At 43.7% G+C, this 19,615-nt stretch overlaps 1 protein-coding gene across 5 annotated transcripts in view; it reads left to right on the plus strand.

The window, feature by feature from the left end:
• hlcs (holocarboxylase synthetase (biotin-(proprionyl-CoA-carboxylase (ATP-hydrolysing)) ligase)) overlaps positions 1 to 19,615 on the plus strand; it is a 146,371-nt gene that overhangs the window by 7,124 nt on the left and 119,632 nt on the right. For 2 of the 5 annotated variants that reach the window (XM_078232757.1, XM_078232756.1), the window contains exon 1: positions 3,781 to 4,068. In XM_078232757.1, coding sequence (XP_078088883.1) covers positions 3,847 to 4,068 — 222 coding nt within the window. In that variant the 5' untranslated portion in view covers positions 3,781 to 3,846. Of the gene's footprint in view, positions 1 to 3,772; positions 4,069 to 8,932; positions 9,318 to 19,615 lie in introns of those variants that run through there. The other 3 variants (XM_078232760.1, XM_078232759.1, XM_078232758.1) reach the window with 3 other exon arrangements.

Below are 19,615 nucleotides of genomic sequence, written 5' to 3' on the forward strand. Positions count from 1 at the left end.
AAACTCTTCAGAAACATAATTATGGTGAATGCGACTCTGTTTTAAATCTCTATTATCGCCCCAAGGTGGCCTCTCACTAATACAGGAATTTCTCCTTCACAGACTCCCTGTCAGCTTTAGGACATTTATCAGCCCCTGCTTACGAGCCCCAGACCTTCTGGTTGCGAGTTATTGTGTAATAGGACACTTCTGGACATATTTACTGAGCAGAGATGATTGGACCTGTCAGTGGTAAATAATTGTGTTTTGACAGAGGTATTTTAAATTAGCACTTACCTGGGGTGTTTAGTTTACCTTTATTTCACGAGTTCAAAATAATTCTTCCCTGCCCCTCCTCTCCAGCTTGATTTGTGGAGGCCAGGTTTAAAACTTGTTTCATCTCTATTGTAGAGATGCTTTCAGCAGATTTTACAATGGAAAACCTGGCCAGAAATTAATGTTCAGGCGGGCACATGCTCGACCCTGAAGCGCATAAAATCGCATGAGAAGATGCTAGGTGTGTGTCCTGGCATCATTGCACGATATTTTGGATGGCAGCCGTGAGCAGGAGTCGGCTGTGTGCCTGCCAACAATTAATCAGCCAGTGAAGGGGATTGAAAGTTCAATTGACTGGAATTTTACATTGCCTGTGCAACTGTTAGGTCAGCACCCAGGCAACATGGGCAGGCGGCCATCCTGTTTTTTTGTCCAAGGGCAGGATAAAAGGGAGCAGAAGCATTGGTTGGGTGAGCTGTTAGCAGTTCAAATGTGGGTTTGCTGTAGCTTTAGTCTTCACATTTCAGACTACTTTCTCTGTTTTCATGAGAGACATTTGCATTGTTTACCTTGTTCTGAGGGCTTCGGTAATTCTATTGGAGCATTCCTGCTCATCACAGCCTTCAGTGCATGGGACAGTGCCATCTGCATCTCAGCAGATAGGGATTGTGTACTCCACAGGGGGCACCTCCTCTGAGGAGGAAGAGAGGAGCAGAAGGGGGAGGAGGCCAGCTGTCACGGGGAGAGATCTTTGCAGGGAGAGGCACAGAAACAGGGGTGCAGGACTGGCAGGGATAACAAAGAGTCCAAGGCCGCAGAAGACGTCACTATCATGTTGCCAGTTTGTACAGGCAGTAATCCAACTCCCTCAACATGTCCGAGCTCCAGTGCTGCAAGAGGCTCCACCTTCCAGGGGAACAGTGACATCATTGTGTCACATGATTGGGCCAGAGATCGCCACCAACTGTGTGTGTGGGAGGACACCCAATACCAGTGGCTCAGAAGGTCACAGTAGATGTCAATTTTTATGCAGCTGGATAATTCTAGGGGTCAGTAGGGGATCTGAGTGGAGAGCATCAATCAGCTGTCCATAACTGCATCAAGCTCACAAGTGATACTTTGTTCAGATAGGTCCACACATTTATCTATTATTGGATGGACCAAGCCAGCCAAGCTGAGCGAGCCAGAAGCTTTGCAAGTATTGCAGGGATTGCCTGCATCTAGGGTGTTATAGACTGCACCCATGGGACCATCAAGGCTGCAGCGGGTCATTTGAGCACCTTTGTGAATAGAGCAGGTTATCAAGCGTATGGGCACGATCTTTCTGGCCCGCTGCACCTATCGATCGGCGGAGCAAGCTGAAAAGATAGTGTGCGAGGCTTTTGCGTCAGGCACTAACCGATCTCGTGCCGAAAGCCATTTTCTTAGCTCTGTTTTGCTAGTTTTCAGACTTTTATAACACTTATCATAGATTATCATAGAATCCCTACAGTACAGAAGGAGGCCATTCGGCCTGTTGAGCACACACCAACAACAATCCCACCCAGGCCCTATCCCCTCAACCCCACCTATTTCCCCTGCTAATGCCCTGATACTAATGGTCACTTTTGGCATGGCCAATCCCCGACACACGCACATCGTTGGAGTGTGGGAGGAAACTGGAGCACCTGGAGGAAACCCACGCAGGCGCAGGGAGAACATGCAAACTCCACACAGACGTTACCCGAGGCGGGGATTGAATCTGGGTTCCTGGCGCTGTGAGGCAGCAATGCTAACCACTATGCCACTGTGCCACCCAGAATTTTGAATTTTTCATAATTCAGAACTTGAAATTTTTTTGGGAAGATTGCAGTCAATGTAACCACAGGACTCAGATTCAACAAGTTAGTGTAAGGTACCCTGGCAGCTCCCAAGATGCATGCATACAGTGACATGCCCAGGTGCCAAGTTGTTTGTGGCTCCAGCTCAGTTAGGTGGTTGGTTGCTGGGTGACAAAGAATCGATTGAAACAGTGCCTCAGCTTCCTCCCACATTCTGAAAGATGTGTTGGCTAGGTGCATTGACCTGAATAGGCGCTGAAATGTGGTGACCAGGGGAATTTCACCGTAACTTCATTGCAGTGTTAATGTAAACCTTGCTTGTGACTAATAAATACATTTTAAAAAAATACTTTTCATGATGTCACTGCGGCACCCTGGGGCAGACAGGTAAGAGTGATATAATCAGGGGTCGTACCTCAATAAGGACAGTGGTTGAGAGGACAATAGGGCTACTGAAGATCACTTCGAACACTTCCTGAGGTCACTATCCTCCAGAGTGCATTTCCGATCTGGTCCCTAATAATGACCGCGATAGAAAAGTCACATAGTTTATTTATTAGTGTCACAAGTGGAGTCATAGAATCTGTACAGTGCGGAAGGACACCATTCGGCCCATCAAGTCTGCACCAACAACAATCGCACCCAGGACCTATCTCCGATACCCCATATATTTACCCTGCTAATCGCTCTAACATACGAATTCCAGGTACACTGAGGGAAAATTCAGCATGGCCAATAAACCTAACTTGCATATCTTTAGACAGTGGGAGGAAACCGGAGCACCTGGAGGAAACCTATGCACACATAAGGAGAATCTGTAGACTTCACACAGTCACCTAAGCTGGGAATCAAACCTAGGTCTTAGCAGGCTTACATTAACACTGCAATGAAGTTACTGTGAAAATCCCCTAGTTGCCACACTCCGGCATCTGTTCAGGTACACTGAGGGAGAATTTAGCATGGCCGATACACCTAACCAGCACATCTTTCAGCCTGTGGGAGGAAACCGGAGGAAACCCACACAGATACGGGGAGAACATGCAGACTCCACACAGACAGTGACCCAAACCGGGAATCTAACCCAGGTTCCTGGCGCTGTGGGGCAGCAGTGGAGTCACCGTGCCACCCACCCACTCCCCTGTGCTAGTTGACCTTTATACAGCAACTCATCCACTGTCTCCTGGAACCTAGAAGTAGCGCCTCCTACTGGCCGCCCGGTGGCAGCGCAGATGGGTGTGGGAGCGGGGCTAACGCCTGGATGGGGCGGGGTCAGTCGCTAAAGTGGGAGGTGGCACGGGGGGGAGGGGCGGAGTCAGACATTGCGGGGATCCTTGCGCTTGGGGACAGGGCCGGCGTGGGCGGAACAGCCAATGGGCAACCCGTGTTGGGGGCGAAGCAGCCTATGGGGGGAGCCGGGGGTGGGGTTGGTGGAGCAGCCAATGGGTGCGGGGGGTGAAGCAACCAATGGGATCACAGGGACGGGGAGGGCGGGGTCTTAGGGTGAAGCGACCAATGAGGAATTAGAAATTTGAGTGGCGTAAGTGAAACAGCCAATTGAGAGCAGGGTAGTGAGACAGCCAATGGAGAGCCGGGGTTGCTGAGGGGCGGGGTCTGGTGGGGAAGCGACCAATGGGGAACCGGGGTCGCGGGGGGCGGGGCTTGGGACGGGTGAAACAGCCAATGGGGAGCCGGGATTTGGGACTGAGCGCGAGCCACTGGCCAGGCGCCCTCCCGGAGATGGCGGTTATGTTGAGTTGACGGGTTGGTCGCCATGTTGATCACTCTGTGTTATGTCTACCTGTGGATCCGCCTGCAGAAATGTTACGCCATGATCATCTGCCGGGCCGTGCGGCGCTTTCACCGCAGCGCCAGCCTCATCTTCACCACTTTGCCGCCGGACGGCGAGGCCCGGCCTCACTGCCCCGCGGCTACCGAGGAGAAAATCTGTATCCGGTTGGCTGACAGGGCTTTCCTCCTGGCTGAGCCTCAAAAGGTGAACCCCTCACTAATCTTCTATTCGGATTCTTGCTTTAACACACTTCTGTCTCAGGGTTACTCATTCTCCTTATTTTCACTGTGTCATTGTGATTAAAAACAAGCTGGCCCCCATTTAGGGTTAGGGTAACTATCCTGCCTCCCCCAGGATGATGGAGACATCAAATCTGAAGGTGGTTTTACACTGTGCCCTTTTGGACTGTTTTATGTAGTTATTTGGCTTGGTAATAAATTATATAATTATTTGCGTAACCAAGGGTATCATACAATAAACTAATTGCATAACATTAAATTAAGAATTTTATTCACTGCTCTGTAGTACATGTGGTGTCAACATGCTCAATATATGTGACAATATCCTGCAAAGGTTGACCAGGGAACAAAGAAAATTACGGCACAGGAACAGGCCCTTCGGCCCTCCAAGCCTGCACCGACCATGCTGCCTGACTTAACTAAAACCCACTACGCTTCCGGGGACCATATCCCTCTATTCCCATCTCATTCATGTACTTGTCAAGACGCCCCTTAAAAGTCACTACCGTATCTGCTTCCACTACCTCCCCCGGCAACGAGTTCCAGGCACCCACCATTCTCTGTGTAAAAAAAAAAAAAATCTGCCTCGTACATCTCTTTTAAAACTTGCCCCTCGCACCTTAAACCTATGCCCCCTAGTAATTGACTCTTCCGCCCTGGGAAAAAGCTTCTGACTATCCACTCTGTCCATGCCTCTCATAATCTTGTAGACTTCTATCAGGTCGCCCCTCAACCTCCGTCGCTCCAGTGAGAACAAACCAAGTTTCTCCAACCTCTCCTCATAGCTAATGTCCACCATACCAGGCAACATCCTGGTAAATCTTTTCTGTATCCTCTCCAAAGCCTCCACATCCTTCTGGTAGTGTGGCGACCAGAATTGAACACTATATTCCAAGTGCGGCCTCACTAAGGTTCTATAAAGCGTCAACATGACTTGCCAATTTTTAAACTCAATACCCCGGTCGATGAAGGCAAGCATGCTGTATGCCTTCTTGACTACCTTCTCCACCTGCATTGCCACTTTGTGACCTGTGTACTTGTACACCCAGATCCCTTTGCCTATCAATACTCTTAAGGGTTCTGCCATTTACTGTATATTTCCTATCTGTATTAGACCTTCCAAAATGCATTACCTCACATTTGTCCGGATTAAACTCCATCTGCCATCTCTCCGTCCAAGTCTCCAACTGACCTATATCCTGCTGTATCCTCTGATGGTCTTCATCGCTATCTGCAAATCCACCAACCTTTGTGTCGTCCGCAAACTTACTAATCAATCCAGTTACATTTTCCTCCAAATCATTTATTTATATATATATTACAAACAGCAAATGTCCCAGCACTGATCCCTGAGGAACACCACTTGTCACAGCCCTCCATTCAGAAACGCACCCTTCCACTGCTACCCTCTGTCTTCTTTGACCGAGCCAGTTTTGTATCCACCTTGCCAGCTCACTTCTGATCCCATGCGACTTCACCTTCTGCACCAGTCTGCCATAAGGGACCTTGTCAAAGGCCTTACTGAAGTCCATGTAGACAACATCCACTGCCTTACCCTCATCAATCATCTTTGTCACTTCCTCGAACTTGGCACTTTTAACCATAGTTGCTAGTAACTTTTCTGCAGATTTGTGCAAGTGTGCTGTAACCATATGGTGGGGAATCTGTGTACTTTATCTTGGGTTGGCACAGTGGTTAGTACTGCCTCATGCGCCAGGGACCCAGGTTGGATTCCTGCCTTGGGTCACTGTCAGTGCGGAGTCTGCACCTTCTCCTTGTGTCTGTGTGGGTTTTCTTCGGGTGCTTCAGTTTCCTCCCACAGGCTGAAAGGCATGCTGGTTGGGTGCATTGGCCATGCTAAATTCTCCCTCAGTGTACCAGAACAGGTGCCAGAGTGTGGCACCTAGGGGATTTTCACAGTAACTTCACTGCAGTGTTAATTTAAGCCTACTTGTGACACTAATAAATAAATGTTAAAACTTTAACAGAAGCTTTAGCCTGCCTGGTTTTTATACCAGCTATTCAAATTCGCTATTAAAACAGGGATGTGTGATCATGGGTAGAATGAGCTCTTGGTGAAATTTAACTGTGAATACAGTCTGAATTTCAGAAGATATTGAGAATAAAATGTTTTCTAGTAGTGCCATGTACTGCTGGCTTTTAAGTCTTTTGATTTTGTGTTACATAATGTAAATAACGTAATGGAGGGCCTAACTGTAGTTAGCATCATGATAGCTACTACCCCTATAGAAGTTACAACACTAGAGGAGTCCATAACCCAATTGTGTTTGTGGTCTTTAATGAGTTGTCTGCTCTGAGTCCACTTGTCCGCTTTTCTCAGATACAACAGCAAAATATTATGGGAATCTGAGTTGGGTTGCAGCAGAGGTGAGATACTTCATTATCATAGTTAATAAAAACAGAAAATGCTGGAAATTCCCAGCATGTCAGGCAAGATCTGTGGAAAGAAATAAAGTTAGCGTTTCAGATCGATGACCTATTATCAGGATTCAACATTTCTCCTCTTGTCAATTTGCATTTATTTTTGAATATTTAACCAATCCCCATTTTTAAATTAAATCAGACAATATTGAGAATGCTCAGTGAGTAAGGTAACATTTTTGGAGTTTGTTTCGGGTCAGGTCAATGTCTTATCAGAATTCTTTTAAGCGATGATCTCGGGTACAGTAACTAACTTTGAAACATTTTATATTTCTGAATCCCTCAGTTTTGGTGCGATCCAGTTTTCTATTAATCCCACAGCAAACTCAAGACGGGTTAGTTTATAAACTCAAAATCTGAAAAAAAGGGTTTTTGATGTCCATCTCAGACTTCCCATTGCTATAATATAACTAATGGGGCAACCAGGCCCACATGCAGTACCATAACTGTGGTCAAAACAGTTTCCCCATAACTTGCTGGCTCTCCAAGGTCAGATTTGGGGTTAGCCCAGAAGAGGTGCTGGGACGTCCCTCTCAGAAGCTCCCAGGTAAGGGTTAGGTATCAATTGTCCAGAAACGTTAACTTCCCCATGGCAATTTTGCTGCACTGGGCACTAACCGTCAAAACAATTTGAATCACTAACTTCGGATGGTTTGGCCAGTGTTACACTAATAGTTAATCTGAAAGAGTTAGAAGAAATAAAAGCACTTATGACTTCAGTGTAACTATTTTAAACACCTAGACCGAGCCTACAGGGGCCATCCACCACATTTCTGAATCCTCAGGGGATTCCCCCCACACTAGGCCCCCTCAAACTAAGCACCCCCCGGCCTACTCGTATGGGATTCCCCACTGAAGTCCAACGCCCCAGATCCCATCCACTTACCTTAGACATTTAGCTTCTCCCTGACCTGTTATTTTCAACAGGACCTTTAAACTCAGCTGCTTTGCGGCAGCTAGTACTGTTTTTTAAAAAAAAAGTGGGGATGTGTCCTCAGCTGTGCTTCTTTTACGCTCCAGTGCTGGGGCCAGGGACCTGCTGCTGCCTCATCATTACCTGGCCTGATTCAGGAAGATTAGGCGAGACAGACACTTAAAAAATTTTAGCACATGTAAATCGGTATGGAGTGTCAATCTGACGCTGATTGCCACTCCAAGGAAGGCATAGTCCAGTATCTTACAATCGTTCAAATTGCTTCCTTGTTTTATTTAATGATCTTAAGTATAAAATCCAGAAATCATAGAAACCCTACAGTGCAGAAGGAGGCCATTCGGCCCATCGAGTCTGCACCGACCACAATCCCACAAATTTACCCACTAATCCACGCATCTCAGGACTCTAAGGGGCAATTTTTAACCTGGCCAATCAACCTAACCCGCACATCTTTGGACTGTGGGAGGAAACCGGAGCACCCGGAGGAAACCCACGCAGACACGAGGAGAATGTGCAAACTCCACACAGACAGTGACCCGAGTCGGGAATCGAACCCGGGACCCTGGAGCTGTGAAGCAGCAGTGCTAACCACTGTGCTACCGTGCCGTCTTTGCTTTTTGATGGACTCTTCTGCAGTTACTGTGATAAAATCAGTTTACAGCTAGTTGTAATGGGGAGATGAAATGTGCTATACCAATTAGTACAACATGAGGTAAGGAATAAATACAAAGCAAATTTTGGATTTAGTGATATTTTGTAAGGTAATGAGGTTAGCGAACTTAAAAAAAATCAAATCTTAACTTTTCAAGCTTGCCAGGATCGGTACCGAACATAACGGCCTAGCTCATTTGACTGTCAGGCATGATTGCAAAGGCACAAAAGCCCTTTTCTAGTGCTGTTATGGAGTTACAGTTCATGGGAACCAGAGCAGGTTTTGCCGGATGCGAAGTATCATCACCAACCAATCGACATAACTCACCGAACGGTGGGGTAATTTTCTAAGGATGTCACAGGAGAAATGCTTGAGAAGGTCCAGAGTCTTGCATGGTACAGCTTTATAATGGACAAACAGGGCAGCAATGTGAATACTGTCAAGCTCCTCATTGTTGTTAGAAGAACTTTGCAGTTTTGGAGAGCATCCAGGGAACCATAACAGGTAAAAATTAATTTAAACATTTTTAGAAGTTTCACATTGAAAACTAATCAATTGTATTTCTAGTAATGAAATTGCTTGGTTAACAGGGTCCGAACTTTTGCACTGGGAAGAGGTAATTGCATGCCTGAAGCTGACCACTGATATGCTGCAGCCTGATTTGGGGAGAGATGTGGAGTTAAGGCACTCACCAAGATGATTATGACGGATGAAAGTGTATGTTTTTTTGCAATTTCCTGTGGTTCCATTTTCAGTAGAAGGGTAAACTGTTGACTATGGTGTCACTGTTTTGTATTGTAGGTGAACCAACCAATAACCTAGCGCATTGTGCATCAAGAATCTCCAATGGATGCAACAGCCAACCCATAGCCTATAGTGGTTAACTGTGTGGAAACATGAGCCCTGAACCACCACCAGTTTCAGGATCCGCTGGAGGAGTTCAATGCAAGCTATAAAGATTTTGTACCAAGATGATGTATGCTGGCTCATAATGGCATCTTGCTCGAAACTGCACTTTTGAGTTGCATCACAAAATACACCTCATCTAGGAGCAGAAGGAATAATCAGTATCAGCGCTTTTCAGTGCGATGTGACTGATGGATCTTTATATTTCTATATATTGTCTTCAGAACACTGGAATCTTCTCATCAAGAAGTTGTAAGAGATTGATGCATCACAAAAAAAGGTTATTTAGCTTTGCTCATGTTTTTGTGACAAACTCTAGCTGTTTGAATGTAACTTGGCTATTGGTGAATTGGCAAACTTTCCCTTGTGCTGCCATTGAAAAGAAGTTGGAGCGGCCCTTTATTTGTGGCCATTACAATTCAGGGATTTCCAAGAATCAGTGACAGTACCATTTGGAAACATGGCTTTGGAAACAATATTGACTCAAGATTCATTGAAATTGATCAAGCTTCAGCACAATAAAGAGCAGTGTGTCATGCCTTACAGAGGAGTATGGAGGTTGTAGGGTCTTGCTAGTGTGTGTCTTCATTATTTAGCAGCACATAATGTTAGGAAAAGAAATACGAAAAGGCTGAAGGAAGTGAATGTACTATTGCCAAGTTTGCAGATGACACAAAAATAGATGGGAAGGCAAGAGGTGAAGATGGCACCAGAAGTCTACAGAGGAATATAGACAGGTTAAGTGAGTGGGCAAAAACTTGGCAGATAGAATACAATGTAGGAAAATATGAAGTCATGCAATTTGGTTGAAAGAATAAAGGAGAAGAATATTATTTAAATGGAGAAAGACTGCAGCACAGAGGGATTTGGGGGTCCTGGTGCCATAAATCACAAAAAGCTAGCATGCTCGTTCAAGTAATAGGGAAGGCACATGGAATGTTGCCCTTTGTTTCAAAGTGAAAGGAGTGTAAAAACAGGGAAGTTTTGCTAAACCTGTGCAAGGCACAAGTTCAACTACACCTGGAATACTGTGAACAATTTTGGTTTCCTTATCAAAGGAAAGATTTACTGGCATTGGTGGTACTCCAGAGAAGGTTCACCAGGTTGATCCTAGGTATGGAGGGATTTTCTTAAGAGAAGAGATTAAGTAGGTTTTGCCTGTACTCACTGGAGTTTAGAAGAATGAAAGGCAAACTTATTGAAACATATAAGATTCTTAAGGGACTTGACAAGGTAGATGCTGAGAGGTTGTTTCCCTTTGTTGGAGAGTCAAAGACCAGATGGCATAATCTCAGAGTAAGGGTTCTTCTCTGAGAGGACTGTGAATCTGTAGAATTCTTTACCGCAGAGCACTGTAGAGGCTGGGTCATTAAGTATGTTCAGGGCTGAGATAGACAGATTTTACATCAGTAAGGGAATCAAAGGTTATGGGGATAAAGTGGGAAAGTGGAGTTTAGGATTATAGAAACATAGAAAAACTACAGCATAAACAGGCCCTTCGGCCCACAAGTTGTGCCGAACACATCCCTACCTTCTAGACCTACCTATAACCCTCCATCCTATTACGCTCCATGTACTCATCCAGGAGTCTCTTAAAAGACCCTATTGAGTTCGCCTCCACCACCACTGACGGCAGCCGATTCCACTCGCCCACCACCCTCTGTGTGAAAAACTTACCCCTAACATCTCCCCTGTACCTACCCCTCAGCACCTTAAACCTGTGTCCTCTCGTAGCAGACATTTCCACCCTGGGAAAAAGCCTCTGAGAGTCCACCTGATCTATGCCTCTCAACATCTTATACACCTCTATTAGGTCTCCTCTCATCCTTCGTCTCTCCAAGGAGAAAAGACCGAGCTCCCTCAGCCTATCCTCATAAGGCATGCCACTCAATCCAGGCAACATCCTTGTAAATCTCCTCTGCACCCTTTCAATCTTTTCCACATCCTTCCGACAGTGAGGCGACCAGAACTGAGCACAGTACTCCAAGTGGGGTCTGACGAGGGTCTTATATAGCTGCATCATTATCTCCGGACTCCTAAACTCAATCCCTCGATTGATAAAGGCCAGCACACCATACGCCTTCTTAACCACCTCCTCCACCTGTGGGGCTGATTTCAGAGTCCTATGGATCCGGACCCTAAGGTCCTTCTGATCCTGTACAGTACTAAGAGTCTTTCCCTTTATATTGTACTCCTTCATCCCATTTGACCTACCAAAATGGACCATGACGCATTTATCTGGGTTGAAGTCCATCTGCCACTTGTCCGCCCAGTCTTGCATCCTATCAATGTCCCTCTGTAACTTCTGACATCCCTCCAGACTATCCACAACCCCACCAACCTTCGTGTCGTCGGCAAACTTACCAACCCATCCCTCCGCTTCCTCATCCAGGTCATTTATGAAAATGACAAACAGCAAGGGTCCCAGAACAGATCCCTGGGGCACACCACTGGTGACCGACCTCCATTTAGAAAAAGACCCATCTATACCCACTCTCTGCCTCCTTTGGGCAAGCCAGTTCTGGATCCACCGGGCAGCAGCCCCTTGGATCCCATGCCCTCTCACTTTTGCTAGAAGCCTTGCATGGGGGACCTTATCGAACACCTTGCTAAAATCCATATAAACCACATCTACCGCCTTCCCTTCGTCAATGTGTTTAGTCACATCATATAAGTCATGGTCTCATTGAATGGAGGAGCAGACTCCCTGGGCTGAATGGCCTACTTCTGCTCCTATGTCTTATGGTCTTACTTTCACAAATGAATCCAGAGCAGCTCCACTGAGGAGCTGTATGAATGTCCTGAGCATCTTCAGGTCAATCTCTGATTGTTAACAAATTTGGCATTGTAAATGAAGTCTCCAGTGATAAAGAACAAAGCTTGGATCTTGAATTAATAAACTGACAGTGCACAATAAATGTTGATATTTTGTAAATGTAAAGCACAAAGCATATGTCCTGCCTACAAAATTAATGTACAAAACGTGTGTGAATGTTTGTTGCGTAAGTGTTAGCAAATAAAGCAATTATGTTGGACTTCGTGTTTAATTGTAATTCTGACTGGTTGTAGCCTGTGGATATCAACCTTGCTTCAAAACGTTGACGCCTTTGCCTTTGGTTATGGTGCAGCCAAATATCCACATGTTGACGAGCAGTATCTTTATAGATATCTTCACTGATTCACTTGTCCCCTTTGCTCCTGTAAACAGAGAATCTTGCTTTTATTAGGACAAAAGCAGAAAATGAGATAAATACTCATTAAATTGGGCAGCTTTCTAAAAAAAAGAAAAATGTTCAATTCTGGCAAATCCCTTTATGGGTTCTGATGAATGGTTGTGTCTGAAATATCAATGATTCTTTCTTTACATACATTGTCTGGCTTGTTGACGGCTTGCGGTATTTTGTTTCTGTTTCTGACTTTCAGCTTTTACTTTAATGAATCATGATTCATACTGCCCTACATATGCTTGCAATATTGTAACCCAAGAATGTAACAATAGCATCCCTTTGTCATCAGCATTAGATAAGCATGTCTTCAACATGTGCTTCAATCTCTCTGAAGATGGACTGAATAAATACCTGGTAAGACAAGGCTGTTTTATTTCACAGTAAGGTAAATGCACAGAAAAACAATTCAACTTATTGTTGCAAATTAAATAAAATAAACTCGTACATACGTGCATAAGTAGGGCATCTTGACTTTAATATATCTTCTAATTGTCCCTCTGGTATTTCCGACTGACCACTGTCTCAGGGATGACCCTGTCAGCTTCCTTTTTAAAAACTGACTGCCTGTTTGTCATGCTGCTTCAGAAAGCCTCTCTGGCAATGCATGTACTGGCAAAAAAAGCACAGTAATTATGGTAAGTGTGGGAAGTAGACTGATGGGAGTAGCAACCTGTACTTTCTGTGATTGCCAAAATTATTAGGGTGGACCAGGCAAACCAGCTGGAAATTGAAAAGTTTGTTTCAGAGAGCTGGTAAATATCAATGGAATTACATTTCACGTTGATGTCACTTGGTGATAAAAATCAATTAGTAATTATTGGCCCAGTGGTAAAGAATTGTATATGTTCATCAGCGAAGCTGTATTTTATTTCTGAGCAACTGAAGGAAATATCTGAACAGTTGTGGGATGTTAGAGATACAGTTGAATTGAGCGAACTAAGTTAAGATTGGCATTACGAGAGTTTTTCTAGAAAATTGGCTGCCATGCTTCCTACATTATAACAGTGACTTCATTGGCTATAAAGTGCTTTGGGACATCCTGTGCTTGTGAAAGGTGCTATGTAATTGGGAGTCTTTCTTTTTAAAAGAATCCTGTCAAAATCCATTCTGTATAATCCCGTAAATAAATCATAATTGTTTATTGTGAACAAAACAGTTTGATGATGTGTTTTTCCATCTTGGGGGAGCACAGGGGCATATGATGAACTTGTTGCACCTGCAACGCCTTAACTCATTTAATCGCGTTGCCGCCAAATAGCTTTGGATTGTCGGAGGCGAGGTCTTCATGTGCAAACTGTTTCTTTCTGATGGTGTGAATAAGATTGGAGAAACCACAAATTGTAACATTCAAAGAAACTGATTTAAAAAAAACTTTGAGCTGAATTTCTCCTCTGGGGACAAGGTAAGGATAGTTCCAGGTCCCAACCCTGGGCAGCCTATTCCAGAGATCCCCACTGCTATTTTTAAAGAAATCGTGAATTGAAAAGTGCTTCCCACAATGAATGCAGAGCATTGTTGTTGTTATTAAGGCAAATCCAGCAGCCACTTTGCACATACAAGTTTCCAAAGTTGAGGTGAATGAATAGTTAATCTATTATGTTACCATAATTCAACCTGGGAAAGCCTGGGGACTACAGGCCAGTGAGCCTCACGTCTGTGGTGGCTAAGTTGTTGGAAGGTATTTTGAGAGACAGGATCTACAGGCATTTAGAGATGCAAGGACTGATTATGGACAGTCAGCATGGCTTTGTGACTAGGAAATCATGTCTCACAAGTTTGATTGAGTTTTTTGAAGGGGTAACCAGGAAGGTAGATGAGGGCAGTGCAATTGATGTTGTCTACATGGACTTTAGCAAGGCCTTTGACAAGGTACCGAATGGTAGGTTGTTGCATAAGGTTAAATCTCACGGGATCCAGGGTGAGGTATCTAAATGGATACAAAATTGGCTTCTTGACAGAAACAAAGGATGGTTGTAGAGGGTTGTTTTTCAAACTGGAAGCCTGTGACCAGTGGTGTGCCTCAGGGATCAGTGCTGGGTCCACTTATTTGTCATTTATATTAATGATTTGGATGAGAATATAGGAGGCATGGTTAGTAAGTTTGCAGATGACACCAAGATTGGTGGCATAGTGGACAGTGAAGAAAGTTATCTCCGATTGCAACAAGATCTTGATCAATTGGGCCAGTGGGCTGACGAATGGCAGATGGAGTTTAATTTAGATAGATGCGAGGTGATGCATTTTGGTCGATCGAACCAAGGCAGGACTTACTCAGTTAATGGTAGGGCATTGGGAGAGTTACAGAACAAAAAGATCTAAGGGTACACGTTCATAGCTCCTTGAAAGTGGAGTCACAGGTGGAAAGAGTGGTGAAGAAGGCATTCAGCATGCTTGGTTTCATTGGTCAGAACATTGAATACAGGAGTTGGGATGTCTTGTTGAAGTTGTACAAGATATTGGTAAGGCCACACTTGGAACACTGTACAGTTCTGATCACCCTATTATAGAAAGGATATTATTAAACTAGAAAGAGTGCAGAAAAGATTTACTAGAATGCTACCGGGACTTGATGATTTGAGTTATAAGGAGAGGCTGGATAGACTGGAACTTTTTTCTCTGGCGCGTAGAAGGCTGAGGGGTGATCTTATAGAGGTCTATAAAATAATGAGGGGCACAGATCAGCTAGATAGTCAATATCTTTTCCCAAAGGTAGGGGAGCCTAAAACTAGAGGGCATTGGTTTAAGGTGAGAGGGGAGAGATGCAATAGTGTCCAGAGGGGCAATGTTTTCACACACATGGTGTCTGGAACAAGCTGCCAGAGGTAGTAGTAGAGGCACGTACAATTTTATCTTTTAAAAAGCATTTAGACAGTTACCTGGATAAGATGGGTATAGAGGGATATGGGCCAAATGCGGGCAATTGGGATTAGCTTAGGGGTTTAAAAAAAAGGGCGGCATGGACAAGTTGGGCCAAAGGGCCTGTTTCCATGTTGTAAACCTCTATGACTAACCTGAATTTATCTAAAGAGTTAGCACTCACTGCCCTCGTCTTCGAAAAGTCTTGGGATCTTTTAATGTCCACTTGAGTTACTCAACAGACAATTGGGATGATCATTTAATGTTGCACCTGAAGGGTGCATAGTGTCACACTGGAGTGTCAGTTTAGTTTATGTGCTGAAGTCTGGATTGGGGCTTGAATCTTAATTGTCTGACTCTGGCCACCAACTGAACCAAGCTGCCACTTGGTCAGTATTGGAGGAAGTTTCACTTCAATAAAGTAATTTACATATGTTTCACTTGCCAAGAAAGACTGGTTTTAATTGATAATTATCTCTGTAATGGGCTTTGCTAGGATTGCTACCATTTTAGATCAACAACATGGATCAACAGATGTGGTTTCTGAATTGGAATTCAAATTTCGGAAACTGATGTGAGACAATATTGAGGTAGTTTGAAACTTAATTGAACTTTAACTGCAATATAACTGAAGCAGTGCAAAGCCATATTTTTAAACTTTAATTTGGAAATGTTTGATTTTATTTCACCTTCTCTTCCTGAAGGCACTGTCATTAGGCCGGCGATAGAGTTCCACAGGCCTTTCATATTTCGTTTTGACCGTTATCATGTGAATGCTGGAAGCCTGCCCCACCATGAACAGTGTCAGACCCAAATCCAATTCTGTCCTCACTCGGAACCGTGTGAATGTGAATACTAATAGGAGCAGAAATCCTAGATAACTTTTTTTTCACTAGACCACTGTGACTGTGACCAATTGCTGTGTCTCTACCACACTAAATTGAGTTTAGCTAAATCAGAATGGACCATGAAAATGATTGACATTTTTTTTTGTAAAGCTTAAATACGACAACTTTGCTTCTGAGAGATTGTAATGCTATTCTTAAAAAGAACAGAGGGAATCATAAGATTATAAGAAATAGGAGTAGGCCAGTTGGCCCCTCAAGCCTATTTTGCGATCCAATAAGATCATGGGCAATGTGTTTGTAGCCCTAATTCCATCTTTCTGTCCCTGATAACCCATGATTCCCTTGCTGATCAAAATCTTAAATAAAATGTTCCCTAGAGAATTCCAAATTCTAATGACCTTTTGAGAGAAAAATACCCTCCTCATCCCTATCTTAAATGGGAGACCTCTAATCTTTAAATTATGTCTCCTAGTTCTAGTCTTCCCCCACAAGTAAACATCTTCCCAGCACCCCTCAGAATCTTACATGTTTCAACATGATCACCTGATTCTTCTAAACTTTACTGAGTATAGACCTAATCTGCTCACCTTTTCATCATAGAGTCCCTAGAGTGCAGGAGGCCATTCGGCCCATCAAGTCTGCACTGACTCTCTGACAGAGTATCTTACCCAGACCCTCTCCCTTGCCCTATCCCTGCAACCCCACACATTTACCATGGCTAACCCATCTAACCTACACATCATGGGACATTAAAGGGTAATTTAGCATGGCCAATCCACCTAACCTGCACATCTTTAGACTGTGGGCAAAAATGATCAGGCTTGCATTAACAATGCAATGAAGTTACTTTGAAAATCATGTCGTATTCTGGGGTGCTTCAATACAGTCAAAGAAATGTTACAGACATTTCAAAATGCTCTTTACAAATGGTGCAAAGGTATTTAAGTTGTCTATGTAGATTAAGTTGCACTCTGAAGTGCTTCAATACACTTATGATGCATGTCATATTCACTATATACATTCAATATGGATCATACAGCCCAAGGTGATTATATACAATTCCATTCCCCTCATTCCACTATGGCTGAAAGGTTTCTCGGCTGTCTCTCCCTAAATAGTATTCTGCTTTTCCATTCTTCCCTCCAAAGTGGCTAAGCTCTCATTTTCTCACATTATACTCCATCTGCCAAATTTTTGTCCACTCACTTGACCTTTCCACATCCTTTTGCAGACTCTCTGTGTGTTCTTCACAATTTGATGATACAAAGGTAGGTAGAAAAGCAGCTGATTTAGCTATCATAAACTCAGTTCTATCATCCAAAACATTGTGTGATTTCAAGAAGGAGTCAGATATAGCTCTTGGGATCAAGCGATATGGGGGAAAGGTGGGATCAGGATATTGAATTTGATGATCAACTATGATCATGACGAATGTCGGAACAGGCTCGAAGGGCTGAAGTTCTACTCCTATTTTCTATGTAGATGAGAAAAGTAGAAACACCAACAGTTGCCAATGAAGGAATAAGAAAAGGGGATGATTGAAATGAATGGCGGAGCAGGCGTGAAGGGCTGAATGGCCTATTCCTGCTTTATTTTCCATGTTTCTATCCAAGTCATTAATATGGATTTTAAGTAGTTGAGGCCCCAGAACTGATCCCTGTGACACTCCACTGGTTACTGTCATTTATCCAGACTCTTCCTGATAGCTAACCGATCCTCTATCAATGCTAATATGTTATCCCCTGTGCTCTTATCTTGTGTAGTAACCTTTTAAGTCATTTGATTCTCTTTATATTAATGCTAGCAAAGAGCCAATAGGGCTGTAGCTTTCTACAAGTATGGTGTTGGTAGAATTCCAATCTTGGTGGGCACAGCTGTCTTAATCAGGGTGTACAGTACTCTGTCCGAACATAGCAATTGTGTGCCAGTAGTGTTCTGAAGCAGCTTCTGATGTCGGGTGAATGTCTAACATAATCATAACAGATATGTTGACAAGATGGGATTCCTACAATTTCATATATTTCCTCAAAAGGTGCAAAGACTAATATTAAACAAGTTCCTAAAGGATTCTGGATAAAAGCAAATTACTGCGGATGCTGGAATCTGAAACCAAAAGAGAAAACGCTGGAAAATCTCAGCAGGTCTGGCAAAGGGTCCTCTGGACTCGAAACGTCAGTTCTTTTCTCTCCTTACAGATGTTGCCAGACCTGCTGAGATTTTCCAGCGTTTTCTCTTTTGGGTCCTAAAGGAAGCTTATGAGTTCCTAATATAATTGCGGCTGTCTTTGTGAAATTGTCCACTTGAATGAGTTTGGCCCTTTTAGGTTTAGATGTTTTTCCTGGAGCCGTACTCAAGACAATTGATGAATTCACTGTTTCAGAACCAATGTACGGTGTGTTTATTCTAGGGCAATGGCAGCCTCATGAAATGGTTCTGTTTTGATATGTTTCAGGAATAACAGTTTATGCTGCATTGGTGTTCTGAAAATTTGGGATTCTATTCATACTTCTGTACCAGTGAAATTGTTAAAATTATAAATTTGTTTAAAATGTTATTGAAATAAGTGATTATAAATCAAATGAATCATTTTGTCAGAGCTGGTGCATGTTAGTGAATTATTGCCTGTGCTATGGCTTAACCCTGGGGGAACAATCGAATTAATAGCAATAACTTGTAGAGTTCTTTTAACATAGCATAACTCTTACATCAGATGTAAAGTCAGTGAAACACAGTTTAGGAGGGGTGAATATATTGTCAGTTGAAGAGATGGGTTTTAAGGGGGATCTTAAAGATAGAGAGGGAAGTGGAGAGAAGTGAAGCTTTCGGCAATTAATTCCAAACAGTAGCGAATGAAGCATGGATGCCAAAGTTGAGAAATGTAAGGCGCACAAGAAGTCAGAGTTAAGTGAAAAGCGAGTTTGGGAAGGGTTATAGGATGGGAAGACGTTATAATGATATGGGGGGGTGAAGGACTGAGTTGTGGGGGTTTGGGGAGTGCGAGTGATGAGTTGGGATTGTCAAGGCTATGGAGGGAGTTAGAGACATTGGCCTACTGGGAGTAGAGTAGGCCAATGAAAATAGGAAATGTGAGTAGAGTTTAGTGGATAACACAGTCAGCAAAGTCATGGATGAGTTCTAGAGTAAGGTGGGTGGAAAATGAGATGCCAGTGAGACGATTATTGGAGTAACAGTCTTGAATTGAGGGTTTGCTGAGTGAATGGGTTAAAGTGGGTATTTGTGAAAGTAGTAGATCATCTTTGTGCTAGTGGGAAATTGAGGTTGGAAACTCAGATTAGGAATTAATAGAACACTAAGGTTGTGAATAGTTTGATACAGCCTGAGAGAGAGGCTGGAGTGTGATGAAGCAGCAGAATGAGTGGCTTATGTGACCTCAATGCTTAGATGGAGGAAGCTGTTGGGCAAGCAGAGGTGTATAGAGAGATGCTGGTGAGGTAGTGTTAACTGCCATTAGTAGATAATTTCATGCCTTTGGATAATGTTGCTAAGGAGCAGGGCATAGATAAGGAAGAGGCAGTACTGAATGGATTTAAAAGACTGAATCCAAGCAAGTAAAAGTCTCGATGGAACTGAACTAGAAAGAAGGATTTTTGGAGCAGGATGGCACTGATCATGCCAAAGGTAGTAGA

The sequence above is a fragment of the Mustelus asterias genome, chromosome 17, assembly GCF_964213995.1.
Source record: "Mustelus asterias chromosome 17, sMusAst1.hap1.1, whole genome shotgun sequence".
NCBI lineage: Eukaryota > Metazoa > Chordata > Chondrichthyes > Carcharhiniformes > Triakidae > Mustelus > Mustelus asterias.